This window comes from Sus scrofa, chromosome 9 (assembly GCF_054392235.1).
Source record: "Sus scrofa isolate SSC_HxYL_T2T_F1_AM1 chromosome 9, Sscrofa_HxYL_maternal_Yorkshire_Landrace_v2.0, whole genome shotgun sequence".
Lineage (NCBI taxonomy): Eukaryota > Metazoa > Chordata > Mammalia > Artiodactyla > Suidae > Sus > Sus scrofa.
Genome location: NC_139391.1, coordinates 51,253,535 through 51,273,492, shown reverse-complemented (window position 1 = coordinate 51,273,492; position 19,958 = coordinate 51,253,535). Strand labels below are relative to the sequence as shown.

The following is a 19,958-nucleotide window of genomic DNA, read 5'->3' as shown; positions in this document are numbered from 1 at the left end:
GAAACATATCATAGGTGGATGACTAGTAGATAGGCTAGATTGGCTATTATACATTGAGTTCTTACTGTAAACCTATGCTAAGTCTTCTACCTGGTAAGACAGACAGCTTTAATTTGAGACGCAAATAATGGCTGTCATCACAAAGCCGCTTAGTTGTTTGTCCAAAAATTCCTTAGAAGATGCTTATCATTGGTGAAGAGCAATAACTCATTGGTGTTGAGTCATTGGTGAAGAGTCATACAGTAAAGCAAATATGCTTTGGGCAAAACAGAGCATAAAGAAGTATGAAAGGAGGCTGCTCTCTTGCCTTTTGAGATGGACTACATTCTAACTGTAGAATGTGTATCTTCCAGGCCACTCATGCCTTCTGAGATGGCCCACACTCTCGATCTCTCTCAATAAATCTACTGCTTACCTATAATTTTGTCTCTTCTGTGCTGAGACACAAAGAACCTGAACTTCAGTAAGTTCTGAGGCCGAGAACTAAGGCCCCCACCCAGGTGGAGGATGGAATGATGGTATTGACACTCCTGATTTCAGTCAAGTAAAGTTTGGACATTGCCCCGAGTCTAGGCTGAATTCTCCTCCACTTAACACCCCTCATGAATATGCATGTATAATTAGCTTAAAACTTCCCCAGTTTTGCTGTTCACTGCTTTGGGAAAGATCCCTGGGTTCTCCTTACTTATTGCAAGTAGTAATAAATCCTTCCTTCTCCAGGGTAGAGTGGTAGGACTGGTGTGAAAGGAGATAAGAAAGTTGAAGCTCAAGGGTCTAACTCTCTGAGGGCTCCAAAGGGCAAACCTTGTTCATCCAGAGCGTCAAAACTGGAGAGAACACTAGGAACCAGGTTCTGATGTATTAGAGCCAACTTGGCTGTGCCTCAGAATTAAGTCTGTGAGCTTTAGATTCAAAGAGTTTGGGGCTCAGTTCCTACCTCAGCTACTTAACAGTTGTGTAATCTTGGGAAAACAACTTCTCTGATCATCCATGACATTTGTGAAGTGGACTAATAATAGCTACTCTATATGTATGTTGTAAGAGTTAAGTAAAACAAGATTTTAAAGACATTTGCCACAAGTGGGTGCTCTTTAAATGTTAGTTTCACTTTCCCTTTCTTGGATTGGCCAGTTGAATACTGAGAATCTGGAAAATATTATTTCGATTGCATAGAGAATAGGCCATTGTTGTGAGAAGATTCTGAGATTACCTGTATTTTTTCTGACTTTGTAAATATTAGTTTGGTTTTGATTTGGTTTGATTTCTCACCATCTCTTTCATTGCAATTGGTGGTAGTTAAACCAAACCAAGTTAAGAAAATAGACAAAAGCAAAACAAAACAAACAAATAAAAACCATCATCTTAAAATGGGAAAGGAAAGGAGTAAGAAAAAAAATAAGATTCTAGCAATGAAGTTAAATCTATGTTCCATCCAATTACATTACAAATCATAGAGGTAAATAGTAGGTGTCAGGAAGTTTATAAGCATTATCTCATGTTCCTCTGATTTCCCAAGAAGTACTACTATAACTCCATTTTATGAATGACAGTATTATGGTTCAGAGAAGATCAGTGACCTTTTAAAGGACTTAAAGCTAATGAGAAACAGACTGGTTCTTCATACCAAAACCTTCCAAAGTGGGTGCTTTTTTCATTATGTTACAAATTCTTCCACAACTATAAGAATTTAAAAAAAAATAGATAGAAGCTGGAAAAAAGACAGATAAAGAGGTCACATCCCTGAGATCTGTTGAGAACAAAAGTGGTTCATAGATGTCTACACAGAACAGAAAAGGAGGGTGGCCATGGGGGATCCACAAGCTCTTTGATTCACAATTAAAGATTGTTTTTATCTCTGTACACCTTCTCCCTCTTAAACTCAATATCCAGCATTTAATTGCTCCCTATCCTCCAGAGCTTCTGATCCCTGAGTCTCAGGATACATCTTGGGTGGGGCTCCAGAGGGACTATGAGATCATTTAACATCCAACAAAATAGGAGATATTTTTATTCTGCTAACACTGAAGAAATCACCCTGGAGATGGGCCACCATCAGCCCCATCCTCTCTCTCTGTAATTCTGAAGGAAAAGGACCATTTGAGATCTGTGGTTAAACAACGCATGTCCAATTCTATGCCACTTAGGGATGGAGCATCCCACAATCTATAGAAGAAACTGAAGATTAAAAGGTGGGGGTAAAAATGTTTGTTTTCCTTAACTGAGCCAGTCATGGCCCTTTTGGCAAAGTAAGATCTCAGATCTTCTCCCCATCTTCTTTAATTTTTCCTTTTATCTCTCATTCTGGAGTCCCAGGTAGCAAGGATTATTGGAAGAAATCACAACTATGGACTCCCTTCCCATTTTTTGCAATGCCTAGAGTTCTTTCCTCCATTCACTCCACCAAACAGCATGCAGAAATGCATTCATTTATTCTTTTTTTTATTGTTCCTTATTATTTCAGCATCTGTCACATTCCAAACATCCATACTTGTTTAGGATTAAAAAATTAGTTGCATATATTTCCTGACATGTTAGACCTCTAATTCAAGTTCCTTTTAATTTGCTGTGTTGTCTCTTGCCTAGACAAGCATATGCATTTGAATTGAACCTTCTAGAAAGCTGTGTCTGTTTCTTACTATGGATGCAGCCCTGCATTACTACTGTTTAAATTATCATTCTCAGTTCCCTGCATGTGGTGCCTATGAACCTGTCGGGTTGTGGTGAGGAAATGAAATGGTGATAAACTTGAATGTTTAGGATTTAAAAAATAATGTTTGAAGTTATAAAGACAATTTTAAAAAGCATATTAAATAAATGGTGTTATTTTCATGGATTTTTCTCATAGTTTATTTTTGCTTTCAGCTTTTATCCTACAGAAAATAATTTTTTTTTTTTTTTTTTGTCTTTTGTCTTTTGTTGTTGTTGTTGTTGCTATTTCTTGGGCCGCTCCCTTGGCATATGGAGGTTCCCAGGCTAGGGGTTGAGTCGGAGCTGTAGCCACTGGCCTACGTCAGAGCCACAGCAACGCGGGATCCGAGCCTCGTCTGCAACCTACACCACAGCTCACGGCAACCCACTGAGCAAGGGCAGGGACCGAACCCGCAACCTCATGGTTCCTAGTCGGATTCGTTAACCACTGTGCCATGACAGGAACTCCCAGAAAATAATATTTATGCTGCTTCAGAACCAGTAGAAGTATAATTGTTTTATCTTGCATGGCACTGACATCATGCGTTAGCATGATTTATATTTTACTGTGTTTTGAATGATTGAGAGGGGAGCGGTACTTGTACGTAGGGCATGGGAATTGAGATCCCACCTCAAGTCCTTGCACACCACAGCCAAAAGATAAAATAAAATTAAAAATAAAAAGGGATTAATAAAACACATTTAAAATAGCCAAAAGACAAAAGGAATTATCTCAGAGCATTTTAAAATTCTATTAAAAACACATCTATTGGGTTCTATTTCCTAGGTCACAGCAGTGAACAAGAATAATTATGGCATCTTCATGAAACTTAAAAAAATATACTCATAAACTAATTTCTAGCTTTTCATTCAGTAATCTGTCTAAACATATTTAAATGCCATCTATTCACAGGCACTGTGATAAATACTGCAGATAATTACAAATTATAGTCTTTAATCTCAGGGACCCTATATTCTAATAAAACCTGTACTCGATTCCTTTTGTAAATATGGATATTAATTTATCTCACCACTTTCAATTTTTTAGAAGACAAAACTATCAATTAGTAATTATTATAAAATAAAATCAGAGAAAGTGACCAGAAATTGTCATTATAAGTCCAGGCAATTATAATTAGATAATTTTCATAGACTCTGGATCTCCAAAAAGCAAATCATAACAGTAAAAACTGTAACTGAAAACAGCATCTCTTCTTGAATGATTTATAAACTCAAACATTGTAGCAGACAACTGACCACAGCACACCCTACTGGCTGTTTCATGTTCTCAGTATATCTGGTTTTTCCTTTAAAATAAATCAAAAAGTCAAACTCTTAGAAGCAGAATGCAAAATGTGGTCACCACAGGCAGGGCATGGGGAGAAAATGGGGAATTACTGCTTAACATGTATAAAGTTTTACTGATGCAAGATGAATAAAGTCTCGAGATCTGCTTACACCATTGAGCCTTGTAATTTTGTACAATTAAAAATCTAAGAGGTTAGATCTCATTTTATTACAATAAAAGTTGAAAATTTTAAAAATCAGAAAATACACAAAAAATTGCAGAATTTAAGGACTTTTATTGGATTCAAATTTTCAGCTGTTAGCAAACACCAAGTATCGCATATCTATATCTTTATATATGAATCAACTTCAATAACACCTACAGTCTACATAAGACAATCTAGCTGCTAAACTTTAAACAATGTAAAGCACCAGAATAATGGCCAAATTTATTAGTGTTAAGTTTCTTTTTAGCCAAATCAACATTGCCAAATTTAAAAAAATTCTCTAACTAAGAAATGTATCTAACCCAAATCTTAATGCTTGTTGCGCTGCATCACAATCCATTGTTCTCAACAGAGGTGTGGGTGTTCTCATAGACATTTGATGGATATTAAGGTGTTTGACCACATGTCTGAGTAACTAGACATGACCTGTAAAGGAATAGGAGGATCAGACTTCCAGTTGGTCTATTTCAGGGCATCTATTGTTGTATAGCTGGTTACAGACATGAATCAAACTATATTCATCTGTTCCGTATTGATATCTTTGTTCTCTTAGCACATGTAGTTTTTCACCACATTAAAGCTTTGTTTTCCTTTGTATCCCTATTCATGAAGGACTGTGATATCTCAAGATATGAAGACATGGGTTTTCTTTACTAGTCCCTAAATGTTCTTGGCAGAACTAATTCTTTTTTTTTTTTTTTTTGTCTTTTGTCTTTTTAGGGCTGCACCTGTGGCATATGGAGGTTCCCAGGCTAGGGGTCTAATCGGAGCTGTTGCCGCCAGCCTATGCCACAACCACAGCGAAGCCAGATCCTTGACCCACTGAGCAAGGCCAGGGATCGAACCCTGCAACCTCATGGTTCCTAGTCAGATTTGTTTCCACTGCACCACGACAGGAACTCCAGAATTTCCAATTCTTAATTTCAACATCATCTTTAAACAGAGACTCGTCGTGATCAATGCATTGGGATTGTATCTGTCACAGATCCGCCCCCACATCCGTGCTTCCTGCCTTTCATCTCCCCAAGACCCTCCGGCCAGGAACATGAGGAATGACACAGAAGAGCTGAAGGAGTTCCTCCTGCTGGGAATACCTCAGACAGAGGGACTGGAGCCTGTGCTCTCTGTCATCTTCTCAGCCATTTACCTCTTCACCCTGCTTGGCAATTTACTCATCCTTGTAGCAATTACTTCCTCCTCTACCCTTCGCACCCCCATGTACTTCTTCTTGGGACTCCTGTCTATTTTGGACATGTTGTTCCCATCTGTCACCTGTCCCAAGATGCTCTTCTATCTCTCTGGCCGGAGCCGCGCCATTTCCTACGAGGGGTGTGCTGCGCAGCTCTTCTTCTATCATTTCCTGGGTTCTACCGAAGGCTGCCTCTATTCTGTGATGGCTTACGATCGCTTTGTTGCCATCTGTCACCCACTCAGGTATATGCTCATCATGAGACCTGGAGTCTGTGTCGGTTTGGTCATGGCAGCCTTGTTGGTGGACTGTCTTCATGCCACCATCCTCATGTCCCTTACCTTTCAGTTACCCTACTGTGGCCCCAATCAGGTGGCCTACTTCTTCTGTGACATTCCTGCTGTCTTACCCCTGGCTTGTGCTGACAGCTCCCTGGCCCAGAGAGTAGGTTCCACTAATGTTGGCTTTCTGGTTTTATTGTTTTGGTTCAGCGTTTGTGCCTCCTACACGCGCATTGGAATTGCCATTTTGAGAATCCGCTCAGCAGAGGGTAAGCAGAAAGCGTTCTCTACCTGCAGTGCCCACCTCACTGCAATCCTCTGTGCCTATGGGCCTGTAATCATCATCTATCTGCAGCCCACCCCCAATGCCTTGGTGGGTGCCATGGTGCAAATATTGAATAATATTGTTTCACCCATGCTGAACTCCTTAATCTATTCCCTAAGGAACAAGGAAGTAAAAAGCTCCCTAAAAAGGGTTTTCCACAAAGTAGTATTTACTGCTCTGGAATAAATTGTAGGTTTTGTAATGGATTTTAGAAATGTCTTGTCTTTTGACATCATTCTCCTATTTCTTCTCTGTAATAAACATATGATAGAAAATGCTTCCTCTAAAACATTATATTTTGTTTACCCAATACGTTTTTCTTTGTGTGTAATGTCTCAGGCCCCATGAGTAACTGTGTAACTAATATAATCCTCCATGCCTAATTCTAGGAAAGAAATCCAAAGGGAATAGCAAGCAGCTGATGACAAATTTGTTTCCTTCTTATGATAGCCAGGGTGGAAATAGTGAGGAGTCCAAGAACCACCTTTCAACAGCCATCTCTGTGCTGAGTCACCCTTCATTCCATTTCTTTGCTCCACTTAGAATGTAACCGTTCCCCTTTTCTATCTGCAAGCATTTCACTTCCTCCATATTGCTAAGAATACTTTCCATTGACAGAACATAATGTTTCCAGGCACTGTGATGAACATTTCATAGACTCCATCTTATGTAATCTTCATATCATCTCCCATAAAAGTGTTTCCATTTTGTAAAATAGAGTTTTGAGAATTAGATGCTTCAGTTGAACCCAAGGTTGCACATTAAGTGGCAAACCAGACCTCACACTCAGTTCCAGTTAACTCCAAAGCCCCTACTCTCAATTCCTCTAGCACATGACCACCCTAGAGGACCTTTCTAGCAATATGCTTATCCCTCCCTAGAGCTTATGATAACACAGAAAGTGTTCAACAATTGGTAAAATATGCACTGGCATAAGTCATGTTTATATACTGACTGCAATTATCTTCACTAATGTTGTGGCACACCCATTGCACCTCTGTGTACATGGTGACAGATATAGCAATTACTGTTTCACCCTTCATAGCACATTTAGTTATGTAAAGCCAGATCCAGCCCCAAGCCATCTTAACTCCTACTGTATCATGCTGCCAATATCCCAAGTTACCCTTTAGTATGAAAGACTGGAAAAGCCTTCCTGTTCAGTGTTGTTTAATGAAAAGATGTCATTACTGGGTTCTGTTACCATGGTTACCTGGTTCTCCCACCAAGTTACATTTTCCAACTTGGCCTCCAACAATGCTCAAATCGATAAATTACTTCTCAAAATTCTCTGGAATCCAGGGAGGAAGAAGGGGGTAATATTTACTAGAGAACCCACAGACACATCTACCCTTAGTTTTTATGACATTTTAGTGATTTGTAGTCTTTGTGTTCCATTTTTACTCTCAAAATTTTTGAAATGATTTGAAACCATTAAAACAAAATATAAAGGTGCAAATCCCAAATAAAATAAATTGCTGCCATTACAAAAGGCATGAGACAAAAGGAACAAAGCATAAATATGAGGGTTCTATGGCCCATCCCAACCTGACTTGCAAAATCTAAGATCACAAAGAATCTTATGCCTCTGCTTTGGGAATGTATCTTAGACAATATGCTGTCTTCAAAAAATTCTAGCATTAGTTTGCTGTCTTATTAAGGCTGGAAATTGGTGGAAGAATCCACATACTATGACATCCTGTAAAGCCGAGGTAGTTGTTATGGACAGAGACTTGTCATATTAACACTTAACTTGTTCAACAGCTTTCTTTTGTGTACAATGGAAAATTCCATAAGATTGAGATCATGTTTGTCTTATCCACCATCGTATTCACAAGACATGGCCCAAGGACATAGTAGGCACTGTGTGTAAGTTTGTTGAATGAATGAATGGACACTACTTAGACTTTCAAAGTATGATGTAACTGTATATATTTATTTACATAAAAACAGAAACCTAAGTGAAATAATTAGGATACAGAACAACCACATACACTAATTTAAGTGTATATTCTCATTGAAGTAAAATTGAAGATACAAGAAAGCCAAATCTGGATGAATTCTGACCACTTTTTTGGCTCCTCCTAAATCAGTGTTGTAGTGACTGGCATTGCAAAAAAATTAACACAGTTTAAATCCTTTCTATACCTAAAACTTTAGTATAGCACACACATAAAATGTTACTTAAAACATGTGTGCACACACACATACACAGGCACACACCAATTCTTAAAATCTCACTCCATGAACAACAAAAAAGAAATAATTAAAAAGGGAGTAAAGGACTTCAACATTTCTACATGGAAGACATACAAATGGCCAACAAGCCTATGAAAAGATGCTCAATGTCACTGATCATTAGGGAGATGCATACCAAATTCACAATATCACCTCGAATGCATTAGAACGACTTACAGAAAGAAAAAAAAATAATAGAAATGTGGAGAAAATGAAACCATTGTGCACTGTTGGTGGGAATGTAAAATGGTGCAACTACTATGGAAAATGGTATGGTGCTCCCTCAAAAATTTTAAAAATAAAATGATCTTACGATTCAGCAATTCTATTTCTGAGTATAAATCCAAAAGTGTCTTGAAGAGATACTCACATTTACAGCATGTTCATAGCAGCATTATTCACAATAGGTAGGAGGAGGAAGCAATTCAAGCATCCATTGATATGGAATACAACTCAGACTCAAAAAAGGAAGAAAATTAACCTTGAGGATATTATGTTAAGTGAAATAAGCAGTCACAAAAAGACAAATACTGTAGGATTCCAGTTAAATGAGGTTTTTAGAGTAGTCAAATTACAGAAAAAGAAGGTGTAACAGAGATTGCCAGAGGCTAACGGAGGGGAAAATAGGTAGTCTTTTTTTTTTTTTTAATGGATATAGAATTTCCTTTTGCAAGATAAAAAGTCCTGAAGTTCAGTTGCACAACAGCATGAATATACATAACACTGCTGAACTGTACACTGAAAATGGTGAACAGAGAAAATTTTATGCTTTATGTATTTAACAACTCTTTAAAAATAAGCCTGCCTATCTAGTTTTCACATATCCTGGGATTTTTTAATTTACTAGTTCTCTCCTTTTTCTTTATAGCTCCAACAACTGTTGAACCCTCTCAAATCACTGTTTGGTTGTTAAATACCTCAATTTGGTATGGGCAGAGAAAATTTGAGAAATGTAACCTAAGGTGGCCTTCAGGGAATCTGCCTAGTCTTACCATTTATCAAGTCTTTCCTCCTCACCAGACACTGTAATGCAATTGCTTTGCCTGGGTTAACTAGTTTATCTGCAAAAGAATGCTGAGGTCATTTTACAAAAGGTGAAACAAGGTTTAGTGATGTTGGGTATATTTTGCTAAATCACACAATTTATTTGTGGATAGAATTAGGATTCCGTCTCAGTTCCTCAAGCAGCTATACTTAATATAGCAATTTTTCTGAAACTTTCAAAATAAATATTTGATCTTTTACACACACATCCCCACCCTAGCTTTATCACCTTTAAAGTATCTCAAAATGCTATAGTCCAGTGGACTCATCATAGATGTGCAACAAAAATATTAAATTTACTAATTTACTTATTTTTAAGTGTAGTTGATTTACAATGTTGTGTAAGTTTCAGATATAGCACAGTGATTCAGTTTCATATATATATCTGAATCATATACAGTTATATATGGTATATATACACATTTTTTCATATTCATTTCCCTAATAGGTTATTACAAAATATTGAGTATAGTAGAATAGTAGAATAGTTCCCTTTGCTATATAGTAGGTCCTTGTTAGTTACCTATTTTTATATAGTAGTATGTATATGTTAATCCCAAACTCCTAATTTATCCTTCCTCCCTCCCTTCCCCTTTGGTAACCATAAGTTTTTTGAATTTCATATAATATTTGTCTTTATATGTCTTACTTCACTTAGTATGATAATCTCTAGGTCCAGTCATGTTGCTGCAAATGGCATTATTCCATTCTTTTATATGGCTGAGTAATAGTCCATTGTATATATGTCATATATGTACCACATCTTCTTAATCCATTCCTCTATCAATGGGCATTTAAGTTGCTTCCATGTCTTGGCTATTGTAAATAGTGCTTCAGTGAACACTGGGATGAATGTCTCTTTTTGAAGTATCATTTTCTCCAGATATATGCCCAAGAATGGGATTGCTGGATCATAAGGTAACTCTATTTTTAGTTTGTTTTCTTTTTCATTTTTTTTTCTTAAGGGCCACACCTGCTGCGTATAGAAGTTTCCAGGCTAGGGGTTGAATTGAAGCTGTAGCTGCTGGCCTATACCACAGCCACAGCAATTTCAGATCCTTAACCCACTGAGCAAGGTCAGGGATCAAACCAACCTTAAGGATACTAGTCAGGTTGTTACTGCTGAGCAACAATGGGAACTCCTATTTTTGGTTTTTTTAAGGAACCTCTATATTGTTATTCATAGTGGTTGCACCAGTTTATAGGAGGGTTCTTTTTTCTCTGCACCTTCTCCAACATTTATATTTGTAGACTTTCTTATGATAACCATTCTGACTGGAATGAGGTGCAACCTCATTATAGTTTTGATTTGCTTTTCCCTAATAATTAGCAATCTTGAGCATTTTCTCATGCACCTGATGGCCATCTGTATGTTTTGGAGAAGTGTCTGTTTAGATCTGCTGCCCATTTCTTGATTGGGTTTTTTTTATTGAGTTGTATGAGCTTGTTTGTATATTTTGGAAATTAATCCCTTATCAGTCACATCATTTGCAAATATTTTCTCCCATTCTGTAAGTTGTCTTTTCATTTTGTTTATAGATTCCTTTGCTGTGCAAAAACATCTAAGTTTAATTAGGTCCCATTTGTATATTCTTGTTTTTATTTTCATTACTTTAGAATATGGATCTAAATAGCTATTGCTGCAACGCCATTTATGTTAAAGAGCATTCTGCCTTAAATTTGCTTTTTAAATCATAATGCCAGATTTATTTGGAATAGTATAACTACCTAAACACTTCCTAAACACTAAACTTGATTATTGGAAAATTTGGGGCCAAAAGCCCTAAAGAGGAGGTCAAATCCCAGTTCTTTTCAGAGTAAGCACCATGATTTGGTGCTTAAAAAGAACTTAAGTTCTTTGATCCTGACTTCCTTTATCTGTAGAAGACTTCGTCAGAGTTTTATGAGGGTTCAATAGGACGTTTATTTTCAACACTCTTTTACTTTCACACATACTCTAAATTTTTGGGCAGAGGAACTATGTTTAACCACCTTGCCCCTTCAAACTTTCTGACTCTCCTAGAAAATAATTAATGCCCTAATATAATTGGTACTCAGTTTATGGGAATAAATGGATCCATGTATGCATACATAAGCAAGTGAATGAATGTGTCCAATGAGGAATCTGATAGTCCACCCCACCTCAATGATTCCTTGAGTTTTTCTTTTTCTTTTTTTTTTTTTTTTGTCTTTTTGGGGTTGCATTTGGAGGTTCCCAGGCTAAGGGTCTAATCGGAGCTGTAGCCGCCGGCCAACACCACGGTCACAGCAACGCCAGATACAAGCCACATCTGCAACCTACACCACAGCTCACTGCAACACTGGATCCTTAACCCACTGAGCAAGGCCAGGGATTGAATCTGCAACCTCATGGTTCCTACTCGGATTCGTTTCTTTTTGGCCTCTCAGCATGTTTCTTCCCCTTTTCTTCTGGCAATAGGCCTTTCCCCTACCCTTTGGAGAACTGCCCATTTCCATGCCACTGTACCCAGTACCCTGGCCACAGAGGCAGGCATGTGATTCAACCAAGGAAATCAGATTTGAATCTGGAGCTGAGACACCCAGAAGCAACGGGCAGCTGAGGCTGAATCACCAGACAGCAGTGCCCTGAGGCTGCTTAATGTTCTTACTGCTGAGATCCCTGGGGCCATCCTAGTTCCTACCCTTCCATGAGACCAGTTTTTTGTCAATTTTTTTAAAATTCTCTGAGCTACCCTAGTTACTGTTACTTGATACACACAGTAAAATAACATAATTAACTCATCAGGACAACATATACAGGGAGTTCTCTTCTGATGCAGTGGGTTAAGAATCCAGGGTTGTCACTGTGGCACAAGTTTAGCTCTGTGCCAGGAATTTCCACATGCAGCAGGTACAGCCCCCCCCGAAAAAACCCCACATATATATGAAAAGTATTAAATATACAAATGTATTTATAAACATGTGATATATGTGCCAAATAAATTTTGTAATTATTATTCCACTGAAGTATATTTTTCAAAGGAAATCATAAAAGATTTAATCTTATAGTTTCCATCATGGTGCAGTGGGTTAAGAATCCAACTGCAGTGGTTCGGGTCACTGTTGAGGTGCAGGATTGATCCTTGGCCTGGTACAGAGGTTAAATGATACAGCATTGTCACAGGTGCAGAGTAGGTCAGAGCTGTGGCTCTGATTCAGTCCCTGGCTTGAGAACTTCCATATGTCACGGGTGCAGCCATAACCTTTTAAGAAAAGAAAAAAGATTTAATCTTTAATCAATTTCCTCCTCTCTCATTTCTTTTTTTTTTTTTTTTTTCGGGCCACATCTGCGGCATGTGGAGGTAGAATCGGAGCTGTAGCTGTGCTGGCCCACACCACAGACACAACAACGCACCTATACCATAGCTCATGGCAACACCAGATCCTTAACCCACTGAGCAAGGCCAGTGATCGAACCTGCGTTCTCATGGATGCTAGTCAGATTTGTCAACTGCTAAGCCATGGTGGGAACTCCTCTGTCTCATTTCTGAGTTCCAATTACACCAAACATTTAATTGTTCCCTTGTTTAATATGGTCCCTGACTTGGGGGATTAATACTCAAAGGAACACCAAGCTTATTTAAAATCTTTAGTGTCTTGGAATTATTGCAGTTTCTAGAGTCAGAGGGGAAATTACTGTAGGGAAGTTAAAGCACACCTAGATTTGTGACATTCTATTTGTACGTGATTGAAAAAGAAGAATTTAGGATATCTCCCAGCAGACTGCAAGCTGGTGGGGATTTAACAGGAAAGGACTCCTTCCTCCTGCTGGAGAAGGAAAGAAAAACAACATGCAATAGCACCAGCCAGTTATGTTCCCTGTTTGCCTTGTAAGTGCCCAAATTTTGTCCTTCACTTTTTTTTTTTTTTAACTCTTATTCTCTCCTTCCCCTCATAATCACTAAAAAATAAATTAAAATAGAGATAGGTAGGGTCTTAGGCGATAGGATTCATTGGCTGATCTATAATATAAAGAGCTCACTGTGCAGGAAAAATTAAAACAAACTGACAAAAACAGCAGAATCTTTGAAAATATGAAAATTGGAAAGAAACCCCCTCTATGCCTATCTCTGTGCCTTCTAATGCCACAAAATTACAGTGTTGCTTAACTTGTATATCTGGTTAGACTATTATAGATTTGGGAGCCTGAAATGAAGACCACCAATTTACCTACTACTTAATTCAGGGAAATAGAGGCTACAAGTTACACATTTAAAAAAAATTACATATGAAGCCTATCAGCTCTAGACCTGTAAATTTCTGTTCATTTAGAGCTAATACCCTAGTTTCCCATTGCTGACTCTCCTACCCAGAGAAACAATGTGGCTTATAGGATTATAAATGATTTTTTGAGTTAACCAAATTGTCTTAGGTGAACATAAGAAATTTGGATGGATCTTTGTTGAGTATTTTTTTTCCTTTTAGAACCACAAATGAGTATTCAAAATCCATGCAATTGGTTTGCATAGTATCTGTCAAGAATAGAAGATAAAGGAGAGTGGTCATACAAGGCTTCTTGGTGAGACTAATAAAGGGGGTTGTAAGTAGAAACTGCACTGCAGAGAGACAGATCCAGTATGGAGAAAAGTGGGACAATCAAGGCAATTCCTTTTTAAAAATTTTTTAAATTACAGTTGATTTATAATATTTTGTCAATTTCTGCTGTACAGCAAAATGACCCAGTCAATCAAGGCATTTCTATCAGGAAACACTAGTCTGTAACTATCTAGATCATTTGCCCTGTTTCCATATCACTGATTTAAACACAGCTAATTTACATACATATTCAATTTAACCCCAGATTTCTCTTCACAGACACCCAAGAGTTGATTCTTCCATAAACATGAGAAATCACACAATGGTGACTGAGTTCATCCTGCTGGGAATCCCTGAAACAGAGGGCCTAGAGATTGTGCTGTTTTCTCTGTTCTCCTCATTATATTTATGTACTCTCTTAGGAAATGTGCTCATCCTTACAGCTATCATCTCTTCCTCCCTGCTTCATACCCCTATGTATTTTTTCTTGGGAAACCTCTCCATGTTTGATCTGGGTTTTTCTTCAACAACTGGTCCCAAGATGCTGTCATACCTTTCAGGGCAGAGTCAAGGTATCTCTTTTCAGGGCTGTGCTGCTCAGCTCTTCTTCTACCATTTCCTGGGATGTACTGAGTGTTTTCTGTACACAGTGATGGCCTATGACCGCTTTGTTGCCATTTGTTATCCTTTGAGATACATGGTCATAATGAACCACAGAGTGTGCTCCTTCTTGGCCACAGGGACCTGGATGGGTGGTTGCATCCATGCCTTTATCCTAACCTCCCTCACCTTCCAGTTGTCCTACTGTGGTTCTAACAAGGTGGGTTATTACTTCTGTGACATACCTGCAATCTTACCTCTAGCCTGTGGGGATACATCTCTAGCCCAGAGGGTAGGTTTTACAAATGTTGGTCTTTTGTCTCTCATTTGCTTTTCTCTCATCCTTGTTTCCTACACTCGGATTGGGATTGCCATATCAAAAATTCACTCTGCAGAGGGCAGGAAACGAGCATTCTCCACCTGCAGTGCACACATTGCTGCAATTCTTTGTGCTTATGGGCCAGTAATCATCATCTATCTTCAACCCGATTCCAGTGCCTTGGTGGGTGCTATAATTCAGATATTGAATAACCTTGTAACCCCCATGCTGAACCCACTGATCTACAGCCTGAGAAATAAGGATGTAAAATCAGCTCTGAGAAACATATTTCCCAAGAGAGGACTTCACTCTGGAGAGTAAATGAAAAATCTTTGTTGGACAAAGTGTGATTTTCCCATTTCTTTGGACTCATTATTTTCTTCAGCTTCCTAGGCATGTTGCAGTTTAGTGTACTCTGCATTGGTCTACCAGTTAATCTTAATCTCACTAAGTTTTAAAATGTGTGTCTGTCTTCATATATATATATATATATATATATATATGTGTGTGTGTGTGTGTATGTATGTGTGTATGTGTGTGTGTGTATATATATATATATATTTTTTTGGTCTTTTCTAGGGCCGCACCCATAGCATATGGAGGTGCCCAGGCTAGGGGTCTAATCGGAGCTATAGCCACCGGCCTACGCCAGAGCCACAGCAATGCAGGATCCGAGCCACTAAGCCACGACGGGAACCCCATTTTCATATTTTCTGGTGTTTTATATCGAATTATAATTAATAGATTCGCTTTGCCAACATCAAACTGATTCTTGGTCCTGTGTGGATTTCTTCCCAGCACCACCATCTTCCCCAAAACATCTTTAAAAGAGTTAAGAGAACATATTTTCTTTCTCATAGTCTCAATTAAAAGTACATTCATATATATCTAAACAGGAGAGAGAACAGAAAAGCATTCAAGAAACCCCAGCCTAATACAGAATATCAGAATTCTGTCTTCTCTCTTTTTAGAGTATAACCTCCAATTTACTTCCAGTCAACACCAAATTCAAACTAACCTGAGTAATGAGTATGGTAAGATCTTAAATCTTTCTAATGCTTATTCCAGTTTGATTTTAATATTTTTCTAGTGTACACATTCCTTTAGGATCTGATATTCCTCTTGCATTATTAGATGCCTGGAAGAATATGAACTTGAGTCATTTTTCATTAGCCTCCAAAAAAACCAGCTTTACTTTTATAAAATAGAGTAAAACAAATACAATAAAGTTTAAATATGTTATTACGTGCTTTTCTAAAACAACAACTTTGCTTTATCTATTAAAAAAAAGAAAGGCTGTTGGAATTTTCATCTAAATTCAGGTAGCAATAGCAAATGTGCCTCTCCTTGAAAAGAATGTTTCTTCCTTTCTCATAAGATCTATGTAACTTATTTTGATTCTATTAATCTATGTTCCACAATGTTAAGGAAAAAATAGGTACTTTTTTATTTATAGAAACTAAGTTAAATTTTATTTATTTTTATTTTATTTTTTGTCTTTCTGTCTTTTCTAGGGCCGCACCTTGTGGCATGTGGAGATTCCCAGGCTAGGGGTTGAATTGGAGCTGTAGCCTCCAGCCTACACAAGAGCCACAGCAATGCCAGATGCGAGCCGCGTCTGCAACCCACACCACAGCTCGCGACAATGCCGGATCCTTAACCTACTGAGCGAGGCCAGGGATCAAGCACGCAACTTCACGTTCCTAGTCAGATTTGTTAACCATTGGGCCATGATGGAAACTCCTTTTTTTTTTTTAAATTTTATAATTAACATATTCTCATTCTTCTTTTCTTGATTTTGTTTTCTTTTTCTTGTTATACTTTACCTACCAATTGTTTATGGTTTTTCTTGCAAACTACACTAAGTCCTTGAGGAAAAAAAAATGCACTAAAAATAATAATAATAATAATAATAAGCTGTATTTAAGAATAAAAGCAGCATTTTAAACAAGGCAATGATCATTTTCTTCTTTTACCTTCAGTTTGTGTCTATCAATGCAGGTAATTAAAAATAAGTTCTCCAGGTAGAAGCTATAAGCATAACAATGAATATGGAGTTGGAAAATATTAAATGGGTTCCTGTGCCTTATGGTCTGTTGTATAAGAATCTTTTATTTAGATATTGTAATTGCACCTAACAAGGAATTCAGTAGTCATTCCAGCTAGAAATCCAAAGAACACTAGTCCAATTTCAATCAACCTCAGTTACACTGAAGGTCTTTCTAGATAATCAACAATTGAATTGAAATGTTAAACATGTTAAGTGTTAAAGGATAACACATACATAATGGCTCGGTTTTCACTTATCTCTTTAATGTGAAATCAAACAATTAATAACCTTCATTATAGCTAAGTTATCATTTTCAACATCTGGTTCTATTAACCAGAAAACACAAGACAGTAGTTTCCCTCTTAACCAAAATTCCATTTTCAGCGGTTTCAGTATTGTGGTTTCAGTTAACTGCAGGTAACTTCAATCTGAAAATATTAAATGAAAAATTCCAGAAATAAATAATTCCTAGGTCTTAAACTGCCAGCCAGTCACCTGCCTGCTAGCACATCTTGCCTGCCTGTCAGCCAGTAGACATTTGTCAAATCGACTGTTGTGTTATCACAGTGTTTGTGTTGAGTAACCCTTATTTTATTTACTAATGACCCAAAGTGCCAGAGAGGTGATGCTAGCAATTCAGATATGGCAAAGAGAAGCCATAAATGGCTTCCTTTAAGTGGAAGTGCAAACTTTCTCAACTTAACTAAAGAAAAAAAAAATCATATGTTGACGTTGCTATGATCTCTGGTAAGAATGAATCTTTTACCTGTGAAACTGTGAAGTAGGAAAAAGAAAGTTGTTCTAATTTTGTCATTGCATCTCAAACTGCAAATGTTATGACCACAGTGTGGGATAATTGCTTAGTTAATATGGAAAAGGCATTGAATTTTTACAATAAAATATTTTGAGAGAAGACTATATTCACCTACCTTTTATTGCAGCATATAATTGTTCTATTTTATTATTACTTATTGTTTTCTTACTGTGCCTAATTTATAAATTAAACTTTATCATAGGTTTGCATGTATAGGAAAAAAAAAAAAACAGTGTATCTAGGGCTTGGTACTGTTCACAGTTCCAGGCATCCACTGGGGGCCTTGGACTATATCACCCCAGGACGAAGGGGGTTTATTGTAATCACTCCTATTTTTTAAGTGCTGCATTCATACCCATCCAATTCACTTCTTTTCCCCTAGATTCCAAGGATTCATACTAATTGCTTTCCATCTTCCTAAATGTAAACACCCATGCTATCTTTGCTTTTGACAAGCAAATGTTGAAATAGACATATGTTTTACAACCTCCACTCTTATATTCTTTAAACACACACACACACACACACACTTTTTTTTTCTGAATCAGAATAAGTAGTAGAGTTGCAGACATAATGCCCCCTTTCCTTATATCCTTACTGAGAGTGTGTTTTCTATATAGGGACAGCCCCTTATATAGCTATAATATAGGTATGAAAACTAGGAAGTTGACATTGATAAAATTAATACTATTATCTAATCTCCAGATATATTTTAGATTTTTTAGATTTTTAGATCTAGGATCATGCATTATGCAATGTTATTTTTGTTTGGTTTCTATTTATCTAGGATGTTTCCTGAGATATGCTTTATATTCTAGGACGTTAATGATTTTGAAGATTATAGGCCTGGTATTTTTTAGAATATCCATCATTGAGTTTGTAAATATCCTGTTATGCCTCAAATTTTTACCTGATAGTTTTAACATCCATGGATGATTCTTGCTGGAATTAACTATTATGATAATTGCCATATACTTTTTTTCAATGTAGTCATTCCTACGCTACTTGCTAATTGGCTTTGTATTATTAGGAAAGCTTTCCCTTCTCCCCTATTTATTCATATAAAAATTACATTCTAACAAACTGAATAAAATATATGATCCAATCTTGCTGAGACTATGGCAGAGGCTATTAGCTGGAATTACGGGGTAAGAGGATCATACTAGACCTTATCTGATTGGGCACCTCAGGAGAGGAGATGTAAAAAGTTTCAAAAGAAAGTTCTTCCACTGGATTAGATCGCTTATAACTCTCTTCCAACTCTGAAATACTAATTCTGTGACTCCATATAGTTATCTTATAACTGTGGGCCAATTCATCTGGTTGGAGAAATGGGACTATGGATAGAGGAAGAAATGCAGATGGTTTTCAAGACAGAAAGTGCAGGTTCTTGGACCTAAATCTCACCATTGAACACAGAGCTGTTCATGATAATATGGGAATGAGTAACTCTACCCTTGGAAACATTGTTCATTCCCTTCAGACCCAGACTAATGGATATTACAACTTAAGATTGGACCATTCCTGTATATATGTGCTGCCAGCTACCTCAGCCTGGGGCAGATATGTCATCAATCTCAGTACTACATGAGTACACACTATGATTACAGGACAGAGGAAAAGTAAGCTCGCACCTTTACAAAGTCCTCAACCATTGCTCTCAGACTCTGCAGCCCATGGAGTCTCCTAAGTACAGTCCTGGACTGGGTGCAGCAGAATGAGAAAGGAATTGTTTCCCAAAATTCTCAGGGGAGCACATCAAAATTTCCATCCTCCATCTCACTCAGCACTTCGTCTCCATCTACATTCTTATACCACCTGATGCTGTTTTAGGAGTTCACCATTTTCTACAATACAAAATTGTCCTGTACCCTGTACTAACCAGAGGCCCTGGAAACCAGTGCCCTGGGACCAGAACAGCTCTAAACACAGTGGCTTTGCCCATTAACAGATTAATATTAAATCTTCATAGTTCTCCTTCAACTGTCACCAGTGAGAGCATAGTATGACATAACTTTGTCCAAAGCTCACTTAAGTAGGCAAGACATAATTAAAGAGCAAATCTCTTACAGTTTGGGGACAATTGTAGGGGACTGACACTGAGGAGCATGGGATTCAGTGTTGTACAGTCAAAGTTAGAGCAAATCACCTGTGCAGAGGGGAAGCGATGCTGTCTGGGGAGACATTACCTACGGAGTTACATCGTGGGTACCCTGTCAGTAAGGTGAGTTAGACAGACTGCACTTCAATACTAGCCTCACGAAAAATGGAATTTAACAGGTTAAGCAAATATTTAATTATGTGTTATTACTCAACACATATTTACCAATCTTTTTTTT

At 37.6% G+C, this 19,958-nt stretch overlaps 3 protein-coding genes across 4 annotated transcripts in view; all 3 read left to right on the top strand.

Annotated features, from left to right (window-relative positions):
• LOC100513942 (olfactory receptor 10N1-like) overlaps nucleotides 1-8,270 on the top strand; it is a 222,905-nt gene extending 214,635 nt beyond the window's left edge. The window contains exon 6 of one of the 2 annotated variants that reach the window (XM_084976500.1): nucleotides 4,923-8,270. In XM_084976500.1, coding sequence (XP_084832626.1) covers nucleotides 5,059-6,183 — 1,125 coding nt within the window. In that variant the 5' untranslated portion in view covers nucleotides 4,923-5,058 and the 3' untranslated portion in view covers nucleotides 6,184-8,270. The remainder of the gene's footprint in view (nucleotides 1-4,922) is intronic. The other variant, XM_084976501.1, reaches the window with a different exon arrangement.
• The window catches only part of LOC110262282 (olfactory receptor 10S1), a 243,652-nt gene that overhangs the window by 93,777 nt on the left and 129,917 nt on the right, over nucleotides 1-19,958 (top strand). The window lies entirely within an intron of this gene.
• Nucleotides 14,144-15,076, top strand: OR10D4 (olfactory receptor family 10 subfamily D member 4). Its single transcript, XM_003129984.5, has one exon. The coding sequence runs from the start codon at nucleotides 14,144-14,146 to the stop codon at nucleotides 15,074-15,076; it is 933 nt and encodes a 310-aa protein (XP_003130032.3).

Coding starts and splice junctions, on each gene's coding strand:
- OR10D4 (XM_003129984.5), top strand. CDS start 14,144: ATGAGAAATCACACAATGGTGACTGAGTTCATCCTGCTGGGAATCCCT.